Source organism: Podarcis cretensis (genome assembly GCF_951804945.1).
Source record: "Podarcis cretensis genome assembly, chromosome: 4".
NCBI classification, from domain to species: Eukaryota; Metazoa; Chordata; class Lepidosauria; order Squamata; family Lacertidae; genus Podarcis; species Podarcis cretensis.
In genome coordinates, this window is record NC_137173.1 from 85,986,698 (window position 1) to 86,002,176 (window position 15,479).

General features: G+C 41.1%; 2 protein-coding genes across 2 annotated transcripts in view; one reads left to right on the forward strand and one right to left on the reverse strand.

Annotated features, from left to right (window-relative positions):
- The window catches only part of UBAC2 (UBA domain containing 2), an 85,899-nt gene that overhangs the window by 61,547 nt on the left and 8,873 nt on the right, over positions 1-15,479 (reverse strand). Inside the window, exons 3-4 of the mRNA XM_079972977.1 lie at positions 13,284-13,403; positions 12,859-12,965 (exon numbers count right to left, since the gene is read on the reverse strand). Coding sequence (XP_079829103.1) covers positions 12,859-12,965; positions 13,284-13,403 — 227 coding nt within the window. The remainder of the gene's footprint in view (positions 1-12,858; positions 12,966-13,283; positions 13,404-15,479) is intronic.
- GPR18 (G protein-coupled receptor 18) lies at positions 1,494-9,279 on the forward strand. The gene is made up of 2 exons (XM_079973185.1): positions 1,494-1,873; positions 7,880-9,279. Exon 2 carries the CDS (start codon positions 7,927-7,929, stop codon positions 8,887-8,889), a length of 963 nt encoding a protein of 320 aa, XP_079829311.1. The 5' UTR covers positions 1,494-1,873; positions 7,880-7,926; the 3' UTR covers positions 8,890-9,279.

A 15,479-nucleotide genomic window follows, 5' to 3' on the forward strand; every position in this document is an offset into this window, starting at 1 on the left:
ACGGACTGCCGAAACCCAGAAGTACCGGAACGGGTTACTTCCGGGTTTCAGCGGTCACACATGCGCAGAACCGCTAACTCACTCTTTGCGCATGCACAGAAGCGCTGAATCGCAACACGCGCTTGCACAGATGCGCCGCTGCGGGTTGCGAACATGCATCCCGCACAGATCACGTTCACAACCCGAGTGTCCACTGTATATGTGCCATGCATTTCACTGTACAGTGGTACCTCGGGTTACATACGCTTCAGGTTACAGACTCTGCTAACCGAGAAATAGTACCTTGGGTTAAGAACTTTGCTTCAGGATGAGAACAGAAATCGTGCTCCGGTGGCGTGGCGGCAGCAGGAAGCCCCATTAGCTAAAGTGGTGCTTCAGGTTAAGAACGGACCTCGGGAACAAATTAAGTATTTAACCCGAGGTACCACTGTATTGTATTAAGTCAACTGACAGCAAATCTTCATAGAATAGAATCATAGAATCATAGAATCATAGAATCATAGAGTTGGAAGAGACCACAAGGGCCATCGAGTCCAACCCCCTGCCAAGCAGGAAACACCATCAGAGCACTCCTGACATATGGTTGTCAAGCCTCTGCTTAAAGACCTCCAAAGAAGGAGACTCCACCACACTCCTTGGCAGCAAACTCCACTGTCGAACAGCTCTTACTGTCAGGAAGTTCTTCCTAATGTTTAGGTGGAATCTTCTTTCTTGTAGTTTGGAACCATTGCTCCATGTCCGCTTCTCTGGAGCAGCAGAAAACAACCTTTCTCCCTCCTCTATGTGACATCCTTTTATATATTTGAACATGGCTATCATATCACCCCTTAACCTCCTCTTCTCCAGGCTAAACATGCCCAGCTCCCTTAGCCGTTCCTCATAAGGCATCGTTTCCAGGCCTTTGACCATTTTGGTTGCCCTCCTCTGGACACGTTCCAGTTTGTCAGTGTCCTTCTTGAACTGTGGTGTCCAGAACTGGACACAGTACTCCAGGTGAGGTCTGACCAGAGCAGAATACAGTGGCACTATTACTTCCCTTGATCTAGATGCTATACTCCTATTGATGCAGCTCAGAATTGCATTGGCTTTTTTAGCTGCCGCGTCACACTGTTGGCTCATGTCAAGTTTGTGGAGTTTAATGTTGCTATTATGTGATGAAATGTAGGAGTTTAATGAGGAGTTTAATGTTGCTATTATGTGATGAAATGTAGTCCTCCATCCTGTTAGTTACAATTTTCATAGTAATCACCAGTAGGAGAATTAGTTATCATTAGGATTTACTAGGAATGAAAGGGAAGTGCGAAAAACCTAACCTCTGCATTCAAAACGTGCTTTTGATTTTGAAAAGAAGGGTTATAAATGACATGCGCAGGGGGATTTCCACAGGAGCACAGAGTTAAAGCATAATGATTTATCAGAAACTCCCTGCCCTATAAAAATAAACAAAATGCACGCTTATAATATACAGCCATTACAACAATAAATGTGAACTTGTTTATTTCTTTACAGTACTTCAGCCATATGAATGCTTTATGTTTATGCCATGATTTAATTTAATTTAATTTAATTTAAATTTAATTTAAGGGTAGGAAAGCAGAAAAACCACACTCTAGCAGACAGGAGGAAATATTTGGTCAGCTGACATATATAACAAGAACGAAACGTGCCTTGTTTATGCACCTATAGATTATTCACAATATTTTTTTATTGGAGAAAATCTATATAACCAATCAGGGAACTAGTTGCATTATTTCATTTCCTGACTGTAAATGAGGGCTTCTATTTTAGTAAACGGAAGTTATTACAGAGACAAGAGCTCCAGATCAGAGAGTACAAAGAAGGCATCTCTAAAAGAACAGCAAAGTGCAACCAGGTAGGAAATGTGATTAATTGTCCATCTCCGTTTGTGCTACCAACCATTTTAAAATATCTACATATACAAATATACAGGTTCTAAAGCAGCAAAATAAAATTGAATGCCACCACTGTTTAAAGCTTTTAACACTAATACTTCAGTATTGTAATGTAAGTGATTTTTAACTTTCTGAACTACATGCAATTTTTCAAAATCCCTGCAGTTTTTTTTATCAAATAACTAGAATGAAAGACTGACAACATAAAGACCATCTCTATAACAAAGGGAGAACTGTTCCCACATTTCTGAAATAATGAATATGCTATACATACAATATCCTCAGTTAATTTAAATTCAGAGGTATTGAGAAATACAAAGAGTTGCTGAAAAAATGAGTTTTTCCTGTAGAATTAAACAAACGAAAGGATAAACCAAAGCAAACTCAGGATATATATATGCCATATTTATGATCCAAAGACTTGCTTTAGGCACACCTAAGGCACTGGCATACACTCTGTGGGGTTTCTACTTTCTTATTTTTGGACAGATTTCCATGTAATGCTGCAATCTCCTTTGAAAGTCAACTCAGCTCCAAACATTACCAGCCACAAAAAAGCCTCGCACCCTCTGTTGCAAGGTTCTTTAGAAACCCATGTTGTGTTGTGTTATGTTGTATTATAACAGAATTGTTACTAAAAGTACTTATACCAGCCTAATTTTAAACTGCTAAACATTAATGTTGTGACCATTTTCACATTATCTTTAAGGTTAGGTTTATTAATAATGAAATTAAAATAAGCCGCTGGGAAAGAGGTTTATTGATGGAGCTAATTATTCAGTTACAGCAGCTAAATGTTTTTACCGCTAAACATAGCAAATGGGTCCAAATTCTGAGGTCCTCTATGCCCAAAATACAATTCTAAATGTGCAGTGCTCCCAGGTTTTTGTTTTTTTAAAGTCACTTGCCTGGTAGCCCTCGTAAACAAGATCTGCCCGATGAGAAATCCATTTTTTTGTTGTCGTTCAGTCAACCAGTGTGCCACAAACTTCCCCATGTATCACCGATCAAGTAGATCACTAAAAATGTTAAATTTGCCCAACAGCTGCCCTTTCCATACTTCTTCCTTACATTTTCTAGACTTCACGCACCAAAATGGTGACAAATGGACCAGCCAAGAATAAACCTTGGCTACAAGTCTGTTGGTGAACCACAAACTTGGGTTTGGATGATACTCAAAGCCAAACCTCAGCTTGGCTCAATGTGGGATGGGAACAAAAGGAACCAAGGAAGAGCAAAGCAGCTGGGAGCACTTTTCTGGGAGCCCACACATTCACACGGCTCAGTAAACCATGGTTTGGCTTACTGTGCGTTGCGAATCTGGCCAGACTGTGCTATATGATCTATCTAAAATTCCAGAGGTATGGTACACATACAAAGGTAAAGTACTGAGAGATCAGCAGTAGTTCATGGCTGGCAAAGTCTTCTCTAACTAAAGTGAACAGGTTTAGCCATAGTTCAGTGGCAGAGCACATCCTCTGGGTGCCAAATTCCTTCAGCATTCCAGGTTCAATTCCTGGCATCTCCAGGTAGGTCTGGGAGACACTCCTCTCTGAATCCCTAGAGAGCCATTGCCACTTGGTATAGATGCTACTGAGCATGATGTGCCAATGGTCTGACTCCCATGCATAGGGAACCTGTGGCTCTCTAGATTTTAATGGGCAACCAATGGTCAGGGATGGAAACTGTAGTCCAACAATGCCTTGAGGGCCACAGTTTAGCCACTCCTTCGTTAAATTTAAGTTTTATACTGAAAAACAAGGATGTGGTCTCCTCCAACATGAAAGCAATGTTTCTGAGGTTGGAAGCCAGTGTTGCTTTCTAACTACATCTGGGCTAAGCAATCAGCTCTGAGCATGTACTTGTAACATGTTGTGGTAACAAATATATTCCAAATTTCATCGAAGCAAACTAGTTTTTTTTTAGTTAGGCATGTTTTTTCTTTCATTTCTAACACAGTATTTAAGCCTTTCTTCCTATTCATATAAATAACTAGATGTCGAAATCTTTTATCATTTCCCAGCTTGCTTTTCTCACAAATTTACAACACCATCGTGAAAATGTTCATTCAGAAGTTCATTGGTGTTCAATAGGGCTCATTTCAAGCTAAGCGCATAGAAGACTCCAACCCTAAATTACCAAAACCACTTCTGTTGTTTAGTCTACACTAAGGCTCATAGGCTAAAAGGAACTAGAAAGCCTTAACACACAGCTGCAAACTTTAGTTTGCTTTCATTTCCAAGGTTCTACTGATCTAGGAAACCTAAATAATCCAGTGGACAATGGCAAGATAAATTGGTTATCACGTGTCCTAGTCTACACATGCCACCGATTACAGATGGGTCTTTAACCAAGGATTTTGGTGTACTAGGGTAAACTAGGTCTCTTAGTGATGGGTCTTAGGGATGAAATATTAGTCATGTAAGGGGGAAAGGGGCTGTGGATCAAGAGGTTCTCTGGAACTTGGGGAAAACAATGTCCTTCCAGGCCCCTTGAGCCTTGCATGTTATGAGGCTTTTGGGGTGAAGACTTAGGGGAGGAACACGAGGCTGTGGATTCTCTTGGAACCCTGACTAAAATCAAGTACAAATTATAAAGATGGAGGGGGGGGGGGCAGAACCTGACTACATTCCTGAAGAACCAAGCACAGTTTTTCCATCTGGATCCCCTCTTAAGGGTTTGGTCATATGAAAGAGGGATTTTCCTAGACTGAAGAATGGGAAGGGTATCTAAAGCAGTCATGAGTAGATAATCTGTGGGATGCAGTATTATGTTAGCATAAATTGGGTGATGGTCTCTAACCTTGATGGGTACTGATGTGTTTACCAGTTCCTGGCATAATGCTTCATGCATGGTGCTTTTCCTAGGCAGGCCTCTACAACCAATCAAGACGTGTTCTGTAATGGTTTGATCGCTGTAGGAACCAAGCTGGGAAGAAGACACTTGCATATTCCGGAGGTCTCACACACTTCTTTGCATAACAAGTGAGAGTCATTCCAGTTGCTAAAAAATGATTTTATCCTGGTTCTCTTAGCCAAAGCTAAGTTTAGTTTCTCAAACAAAAATTGAGATTTCTAAAGTCATGGTGCGAATGAACCATGGGGACCTCAGTAACAAATTTGGATCTAGAATCCATGTTAGATATGATGTGTTAACGCTAATTAGCTACTTTCCCTGCTTTCTGATCTAAGTTGAAGATCCCATCCAAACTGTACTAAACAAATAATAATAAGCTTCTTGACAGTAATATGTGGTCTCCATGTCAGCTACTTGTGGTGGCTTAAGCCAACGGCACTGCAACAGCCTCATGTATGTGATGCTAAGCTAGCTGACTGGTGGTCTAAATTCCATTATAGCAGGTTTGTAAATAATCAATTGCTCATTCACCTGTGATGAGTAAGAATCTCCTCCAGCGTACTAGGCAGGAAGCTTAACAAAATGTCACCTTTTAAAGGGTAGCACAAGTTACTTTCATAGGTGGGGGGAGGGTAGGAACGTTAGTAATAGCTGAGTAGGTTGGTAACTTGCAGGCGTATTTGCAAGACTGCACTGTAGCAAGCTACTACAAAATATCTAGTGGTTAGGACTGCATTGCCATAACTAACTTTGTGGTAGCTAAAGGCTCCTTAAGAGACTAGGCTGCGTCATGCAATTATGTCCCCAACCCATCTTATCTCTCTGTTCTATGTAATGCTTTTGCATACAGCTGTTGTGCTTCATCTGGACTTTCTGGAACCACAGATTTCAATGCTAAAAATGATCAGTTACTGCAGTAGTAGCAAAGACTGCAATCTTTGTGAGAAATGAGCAAGTGTCAAAACCAGTGGCACCCGCCACTTGTGCGCATGAAAAAACACACACAGCAGAGGCAGATCAAAAGCACAGCTGCTCAGAAGACGAAGCGAGACCAAAGGTTTTCTCATTCAGCCACAAAAACAGGGAGGGTGTGGGGAGCTGCAAAGCAACAGGCACTGGCAACCCACCCAAGAGACTGAAAGAAAGTAAAAAGACTTTCTTTTACCATGTTCAGAACTTCCTCTTTCAAATTATCTGCTGCCAAAAGACTGCAGAGTTTTTCAATCTACTTCCCTCTACTTTCACCACATCTTCTTAATTCATATATGAGAATACTGGAGGAGGAGGGAGATATGGTCATTCTTTGACATGAGTAACGCTGTTCAGACTTTGCCACTTACAGCAAATAAAATGAGTTTGCATTAACACATTGCGTATGAGAAAATCCACTGAATATTCAGGAAATATTTTTGTCTGTTGATAATTCTGCAGTATTAGTAAATACCAAACAATTGCTCTTGCACAACAACCTACTCTTTATGGCAACAACAACACAGTCAATAATTTGTGAAATGCTCAGCATTTCTCTGTAACAAGGGTTGGGGATCATGGACTATTGATGAACCCTTGGCCAGTTTCTAGTGAACCACCTGTTGGTGCTTGGAATTTCTGCAAATAATAGTAGTAGTAGTAGTAGTAGTAGTAGTAGTAGTAGTAATAATGCTAAACCAGGCCAGTCCTGGTGTGATTCAAGTCAATGCATTCTTAAGAATGCTTAGACTCACCACAGGACTCACTATGTCAGATCCAGTACAGAAACCATGAAAATTCATTCCTGCTTTGTAGATTCCAGCATGCACTGGAAGATTCTAGTAAGATTCAAGCGGAGTCTACAAAACTGAAGTTAGTCCACCCTTCCTCTAGTCCCCTTCCTCAGCAAAATTTATCAGCAGGGGGCCAGTCCACTGTCCCTCAGACCTTGTGGGGGGGCCGGACTATTTTTTTTTTTGGGAGGCGGGAAATGAACAAATTCCTATGCCCCACAAATAACCCAGAGATGCATTTTAAATAAAAGCACACATTCTACTCATGTAAAAACACGCTGAATCTCGGACCATCCGCAGGCCACATTTAGAGGGCAACTGGGCCAGATCCGGCCCCCAGGCTTTAGTTTGCCTATCCATGCTCTACAATATAGTTATTATAAAGTTGCTTCTCTAAAAGCTTGTTTGTGTTTTTTTTCTAAACAATATTCACTGGCATGATTTGCACATCACTTTAAACCATAGTTTAAACTATGGTTTAAGTGTGGACACACAGCTGATGCACATGGCTAAAACTGCAGATGCTTCACTCCTCTCCCACTCCTGTTGCACTACCAGGAATGAAGTCATGATCTGCCTTTTCAGCATGTTCTGGTCCCACTGATCTCTAGGTAAAAACCAAACCCTGAAGAAAATTATGTGTATACATAAAATGCGCAAAAGGATGGTTAGATAAATAACTGTTCTCCACTGGGTTCCCTTGCAGAGGCTCAACACTGTACGTTCATGTTTATTTTTTTCAAAGATATATGTATTTAGTTCTCTAAATCACCTTTATAACTATAAAAAAATGAGCTACCTTCTGATATAAAATTATGTGCTAATTCTTCAGGCTAACAATCATGACTTTCTGCGCAAACCTTGCACAGATCACGGAGGAGAGAAAATAACATTTTAATTTTTTTAAAATAAAAGCAGTTAACCTAGAGTTGCTGAGTGGAGGTAGAAACTTACTACAGACCATGTTCCTTTTCTCAAACATTCTACATTTCAGGGGGATGGACTCGATGACCCTCGGGATCCCTTCCAACCCTACAATTCTATGAAGCTGTGGCTGATTTCTCTGCCCCGCTCCACCCACCTGCCCATTCTGCATTAGCATCAGCGTTTTACAGAACTTCAGGGGGTCATTTGTAACTTATAAGGATCTCATGGGTCTATAAACTAAGCTAGCACATCAGAGGTTATGGTCAGCCGAAGTTTAACATGCAGCGTTTTAAGAGAAACCACTTTCTCCCCAGTGAAATGCAAGCATGGGACTGTCCGGTTCCAAATGCATCTTCCCCACTGCAAACTGACCTGACTGATTGTGCGACTTAATTTATCATTGATCCGTTTTGTTTTTAGGTATCATGTTGTAAGTTGTGGATAACTACAATCAAAATCTAATTGCAATGTCTGGAAGCGACCATCCTGAAGAGTACAGAATTTCATCGCTTGTCTTCTACAGCTTTATTTTCGCAATTGGCTTATTTGTTAACGTCACGGCTCTCTGGGTTTTCAGCTGTACCACCAAGAAGAGAACAACAATAACTATATACATGATGAACGTTGCGTTGCTTGACTTGCTTTTTATATTTTCCTTGCCTTTTCGGATGCTTTACTATGGCAAACGGTCTTGGATCTTTGGAGATGTCTTCTGCCAGGTTCTTAGTGCGTTTACAATTTTTTACCCCAGCATCGCTCTATGGCTGCTAGCTTTTATAAGCGTGGATAGATATCTGGCTGTTGTGCAGCCCAAACATGCTAAGGGACTCAAGAACACAACCAAAGCTCTGACAGCCTGCATAGGCCTTTGGATAACGACTCTAGCGACATCTTCTCCACTGTTGTTCTTAGATTCTGATCCAGACAGAACGTCAAACTTCACCACTTGCATTAAGATGATGGATATTATCTACCTAAAGGAAGTCAATGTATTAAATTTTTCTCGACTGATTCTTTTCTTCTTGATCCCTCTCTTTATCATGATTGGTTGTTACCTAGTCATCATTCACAGTCTCGTTCGTGGAAGAACTTCCAAGCTGAAACCAAAGGCTAAAGAGAGGTCCATCAGAATTATTGTGACACTGATTGTCCAAGTGCTTGTGTGTTTTGTGCCTTTTCACATCTGTTTTGCATTTCTGATGCTCCAGCAGGGACCTGTAAGTTACAGCCCATGGGGAGCATTTACCACCTTTCTCATGAATCTCAGCACATGTCTAGACGTAATTTTGTACTATCTTGTTTCTAAACAATTTCAGGCCCGAGTGATCAGTGTCATGCTTTATCGTAATTATCTTCGAAGCGTACGAAGGAAAAGTATACGATCTGGAAGCATGAGGTCATTAAGTAATATCAACAGTGAGATGATATAAAAAACTTTCAATAAATGCTTGAATAGTATTCAACAGAGCACAAGACAATATAGCAAAACTTAAGAACAAATGGAAAATTTCAAAGAAGAAAGAAATAGCTATTATTCCTCTCTCAAATGGTTTCCACTCTGAACAAAGAGGTTAGCCTATTTTGAGATGCATTGAGACTCCTGCTTATTTAATAAATTCAATTGTATACCTGTTTCCTTATAACTTGGTTGAAAACTGTATTATTTCAGTGTTTATAGGATTGCCACACACATGCAAGAGGGTGGAGGTATGGAAAGGGGGAAACTGTAGAATTCCTTATTTTGAAATAAAAGCCTATAGAATTCTGTATTTCGAAATCAAGTTTTCACCTGCAATAAACATTTACGTAATAACAACTGATACTGCCTAATCTGTTATTTGCGCCTGCTAGAATAAGAGCAAGATGCAAATACTTCCACACAAGCAAACAAGCATGGAAGCCAACACTGTGCCCCTGGTTGTAACAAAGTTTGTAATGCTGAAGGCTTAATTCTTGCAATGCATTGAGAAGAACCTTAAACAGCTCAGGACCACAACACTTCAAGGTCCACCTCTCCCCATATGAATCAACTTGGAACTGCGATCAATATCTGAGGCCCTTCTGTGTGCGCCTCCTTCATAGGTCCAGAGGGTGGTAACATGAGAAAGAGCCTTTTCTGCAATGGCTCCCCATTTGTGGAATGCTCTCCCTAGGGAGGCTCGCCTGGTGCCTTCATTATACACCTTTAGGTTCCTGGTGAAAACATTCCTCTCCAACCACGCCTTTGGCTGATTCACATTCTATGTCTTTTTAAATGTGTTTGTTTAAATTGTTTTGGTTTTGTTTTCACTGTGTATTTTGTGTTTTATTTTGTATTTGCATGCTGTGAATTGCCCTGAGATCTTCGGATGAAGGGCGGTATACAAATTTATTTAACAACAATCACCTTGGACAAAAAGCATTTTGTTTCTGCAGTGGTTCTGATATGGACACTGACTACAGCAGCTGCCTCTCCTGCAAAAGGAAGGTAAACAAAGGGGAAATCGATGCAGCACAAGGAATAGTAAGGAGGCAGAGCTGGGGAAAGGGTATAGAAGAGACAGGGTGGAACCCTCCCAAACGAAAACGAAAACAGTCCAGCCTGTCAAATTGAAGGGCCTTTTGCTAATTATAAAAATAACATGATAGTATCTGAATTTAAAATACTAATCTTTACAGTAAACCTGAAAGGAACTTTTAACTACCATAACAAAAGTAACATGATAGTATCTGAATTTAAAATACAAATCTTTATGGTAAACCTGAAAGGAACTTTTAAGTACAGTGGTACCTCAGGTTAAGTACTTGATTCGTTCCGGAGGTCCGTTCTTAACCTCAAACTGTTCTTAACCTGAAGCACCACTGTTATGCCTATCGGGTGGTTGCTCGAGAGCGATCAGGCAAGATGCCTCACTGGTCTTTTCAAAAGCTTTATTATTGGTGCAAAAACCTTTACAATGCAGAACGCCTCTATTCCATGTCTTGCTCATTCACTGGCAGAATCTTAGAGTGGGCGGTCCTTAAACTTTCCCCAGCAGAGTAGTCTCTTGACCCCCAGTCTGAGCCTCCCCTCTCTGCGCGAAAGCCTTCTGTGCAAGGAAGGCTTGGGTAACGGGGGACCTTCCTCCTCCCCACTTTGCTCAGGCAAGGTGTCCTGGCACTGCCGCCTCTGAGCCGATGGCAGTTCCCTGACAACCAATTTAGCTAATGGGGCCTCCTGCTGCCGCCACGCCGCTATAACATGATTTCTGTTCTCATCCTGAAGCAAAGTTCTTAACCTGAAGCACTATTTCTGGGTTAGCGGAGTCTATAACCTGAAGTGTATGTAACCTGAAGCATATGTAACCCGAGGTACCACTGTACCATAACAAATCTTTGAGGCTTTCTATTGCTTTCTGTTAGTGCAGTGTAATAGTCTTTACTTCCAAATCTGGTATAAGTATTATCAGTTTATCATCAAAAAGGAAGATTTCGCTGCTAAAAGTAAAGGTATTCCCTGACCGTTAGATCCAATTGCGGACGACTCTGGGATTGTGGTGCTCATCTCACCCTGTAGGCTGAGGAAGCCAGTGTTTGTCCGCAGACAGCTTCCGGGTCATGTGGCCAGCATGACTAAGCCGCTTCTGGCGAACCAGAGCAGCGCATGGAAACGCCGTTTACCTTCCCGCCAGAGCGCTACCTATTTATCTACTTGCACTTTGACGTGTTTTTGAACTGCTAGGTTAGCAGGAGCTAGGACTGAACAACAGGAGCTCACCCTGTCGCGGGGATTCGAACCGCCGACCTTCTGATTGGCAAGTCCTAGGCTCTGTGGTTTAGACCACAGTGCCACCCGTGTCCCAGATTTCGCTGCTACTACTACACAAAACATGTCAGTGCTCTCTTTGAACCTACTGCACTTTACAGCACATTGGCAAAAAAAATTACAAGGGTTCTGCTGTTTTACATTCCTGATGCAGCACTTATCAGCCCTCCCAACCCCCCAAGTTGTGGCCTTCTGAGAAATAGAAACAGAAATAGAAAATTCAGTATACAGTCAAACCTCGGAACTTGAATGGCTCTGCCCTTGAACGTTTTGCTCCCAAACGCCAAAAACCCGGAAGTAAGTGCTTCAGTTTTCAAATGTTCCTCAGAAGTCGAACGGTTTCCAAGGCACATTTTTCATTCCCCCCCTGACTTTGCAGCCGGCCTGGTGATCCTTGATTTTTGAACATTTTGGAAGCTGAACAGTCTTCCAGAATGGATTACGTTCAAAAACTGAGGTTCCACTGTACTTAATATGTAGAGTTTATACTCCCAGCTGTTTTTGAATTGAATAAAAGTACAGTGGTATCTCAGGTTAAGAACTTAATTCATTCTGTAGGTCTGTTCTTAACCTGAAACTGTTCTTAACCTGAGGTACCACTTTAGCTAATGGGGCCTCTCACTGCCGCCACACTGCCGAAGCACAATTTCTGTTCTCATCCTGAAGCAAAGTTCTTAACCCAAGGTACTATTTCTGTGTTAGCGGATTCTGTAACCTGAAGCGTCTGTAACCTGAGGTACCACTGTACTTATAAACTTACACAAAATAAGGCACATGCTATCAATTTTATGTGTCTAAAGTCACACACACATACACACAAATAAAGAAAGACAGCTTTTCAAGAAACTTTGAATGGACTTTTTGATGAAATTTGATTTCCATTTTAAAAGTGGCCATGTTCATGAAAACATGTTCCTCTTGTTCATATATGTTAGCAGCCATTATCCATCACCTGCTGCCGCCTGGGATTTCTCCTCTCTCTTTTTTCCAACTCAAAATAATTTATTCAATGACCCCAATTTATTCAGTGCAGGATCCCAGCCAACTGGGTGCTGTATAATAAAAGTTATGGCAACAAAGCGACATATAGCCAATAAAATTTGGCTGTGCGAGGGTATCACTGAGGGCAAACAAAGCATTCCCATTGCTTCACTCTTAATAGCAAGAGGAAAGCAAACACCCCCCCAGTGCCCAGATGACCAAGCTAACACTTCTTATCTTACAATACAAGGTTTTCCCCTCAAAACAATTTCAGTTGTAAGTAGCAAAGTTTATTGCTCATTGGCCAATCAGGCCTCATGTGTACATACATACAAACATACATACTAGTATATATAGCTCATGATCAAGAAAGGAACATCAGAACAAGTATCTGAGATGGTGTGCTAGTTATAAACTTTCCCTCACAAAATATTAATATATATAATCTTAACACGTTTCAGTTTTGTGTAGGTATGCATGATCAGTTAGTAGAGTGTGGATCAGGATGTTAAGAAGTAACGAATAAAAGAAATGGATTTCCTTATAAGACTTAAAACTAACTAACTACATCCCTTAAAATCATATTTAAGGTACCCAGAGTTCAGCAAACCCCTTAACAAGCTGCGGTACTTACAATCCCGACGGCAAACTATTGATGGTGAGGCCAAAAGAATATTCAACAGCTTCTACAAGGAGAAGATCAAACAATACTGACAGCATCCAGGAGCCCAGCAAAAATGACTAAAAAAGAGGAACACAAATGCTCAGAATCACAAACTTAATACATCTTCCCACAGGCTTGAGATGCACACCGTCTTTAAAAGACTTTTCTAAGGTCTAAAGATGATTTTTAGTTTTCTGGATTTTAGACAGAAGAGAAGAAAGTGGCGAAAGAGAACATAATCCAGATAGCAAATACCTCAGCTCCTAACTTTGGTCTACCCAAACACAGTGATACAATTCCCAGCAGCCTTAACACATTTTGCATTTTGCCGACAGGGAGGAAGATACAAAGTCTGAAGATGTAAAAACGTGAGAGGAAACAGAACTGGAACTTACAGAAAATTTTCTGCTGCCATATCTTCTTTCAAATATCCTGAAGTTGTAGATGAGCAAGCTGCTACAGAATGTGTCTTTGAGATCAAGACATACTGTTCTCCCACATACAAGTCTCCAAACCTGAAAGTAGCAGAAAACACATGAATATGCATGAATATGTCTCAAATGCCAATTGCTCTTTCGGTAAGATAATTTAAAAGAACAAGTTGCTTATATGAACACGTTTACAACCTTCGTCTTATAAACTGCATGTCAACTCAAGTCACACTAGATACAATTCCAGTGCACGTACCTAACGTAGCTTGCTCTGTACTTCGAGAACCAATGGTCCATAGCACTATAAAGTCATAATACGTACAAGGCCATAAAATGTTAATAGAGAGCAAAAGAAAACCTTCTAGCAAGGACACTGCTATTGCTGGAACAAGTTATTATCCTGGATCCCCTTTTAAAGACAAACCACAAAAGGAAATAAATGACTGTGTCCGCACTCTGTACCCACAGGGGTTTGCTACAGATATTTCTATCCATAGAACACTGGTCCTGAAAGATCTTCATTGGCTCCCAGTACGTTTCCGAGCACAATTCAAAGTATTTGTGCTGACCTTTAAAGCCCTAAACGGCCTCGGCCCAGTATACCTGAAGGAGCGTCTCCACCCCCATCGTTCAGCCCGGAGGTCCGGGTCCAGCTCCGAGGGCCTTCTGGCGGTTCCCTCGCTGTGAGAAGTGAGGTTACAGGGAACTAGGCAGAGGGCCTTCTTGGTAGTGGTGCCTGCCCTGTGGAACGTCCTCCCAGCAGATGTCAAGGCAATAAACAACTATTTTACTTTTAAAAGACAACTGAAGGCGGCCCTGTTTAGGGAAGTTTTTAATGTTTGATGCTATATTGTTTTTAATATTCGGTTGGAAGCCGCCCAGAGTGGCTGGGGAAACCCAGCCAGATGGGCGGGGTATAAATAAAGAATTATTATGGGCGGGAAGGGGGGAAAGGGCGGGGGGGGAAAGAATTATTATTATTATTATTATTATTACATCATCATCAACTTTTTTTCTTGTTCCAACAAGATTAAACATCATATACCCATTTCAGATTACGGTCCACATGACACGGTACAGCTGCAAGGCTGTGTCTTGTGGTTCCGCAGGGGGTGGGGATTAGCGTCTTATTTAAAGAGCAAAAATGTCATGCTGGTAGAAAAACACTTCCCTCCACCTGCATGGAGCTCATCTCTCTGCATTCTTCTCCCCAAACATTACTTTCCTTTCTCCAGACTCAGATACTAGGGTGCATACTGACAGTGGCCTGGTTAGCATATCATGGAAAGCCAAGCACTGGCTTACTGGGAGCATGCAAATGTAGCTCAACCGAAGTTTGTAGCTAAGAAGGAGAGAGCTTAACCATAATCTTGTGTTCAGATGGCACATTAAGACAAACCTTGGTTTAGCTGTCCTGCCATAATAGGAGAGGAGAAAAGTGGCTGTAATTCCTCTCTGGAAGCAAGCATTTTCATCCTAAACCATGGTTTGGTGTTATGTAAGAATGTGGACGGTAGAAGACTGTGCATGCCCACATGTACCAACAGGATTTTCTGGGCTGAATATGCTGTAAATTGCATTCTTCACCCCATTCATTTTAAAAAGGGCAATTTCCATCAAATTTGTATGCATTGTGTGCCATGTGCAAATATGTATCCTCTTTCAAAGGTGTGATGGAGAGCCCCAAAAGAAATCAGGCTCACACACAAGCAAAAAGATGCCCGGCAGGCAGAAGTAAATGGGTGAATTTTCCTATAAATTATTTCTATAGTAGGAAACCCCTCACCTGTTGAATTTCTGCTTGCCACACAGCTGTTAAAAGTACAAGAATCCTCTTTTACTCAGTGACAATCCTAAACCATGCAAAGAATTCAAGTTTCATGAGCTGTAAACCAATCATCTTAATATAGGTCTTTTGTCAAATTGATTTAGACTGGCAATAATACAGTGAGTGCAAAATCAGGCATGGCATTTCAAATTTAGGGTCTGTGTCAAAAGATATTTTTGATTTATAGTGATCAGGTTTCAGATACTCATGATTGGAGTAATTTTTTTAAAAAGCAAGCAGTGTATTCCAATAACATTTATTGGGGTTACTCAGTCGTTGATCATGCCTCCCAATAATAGCAATGCTATCAGCACAGAACAAACAGCCATCAT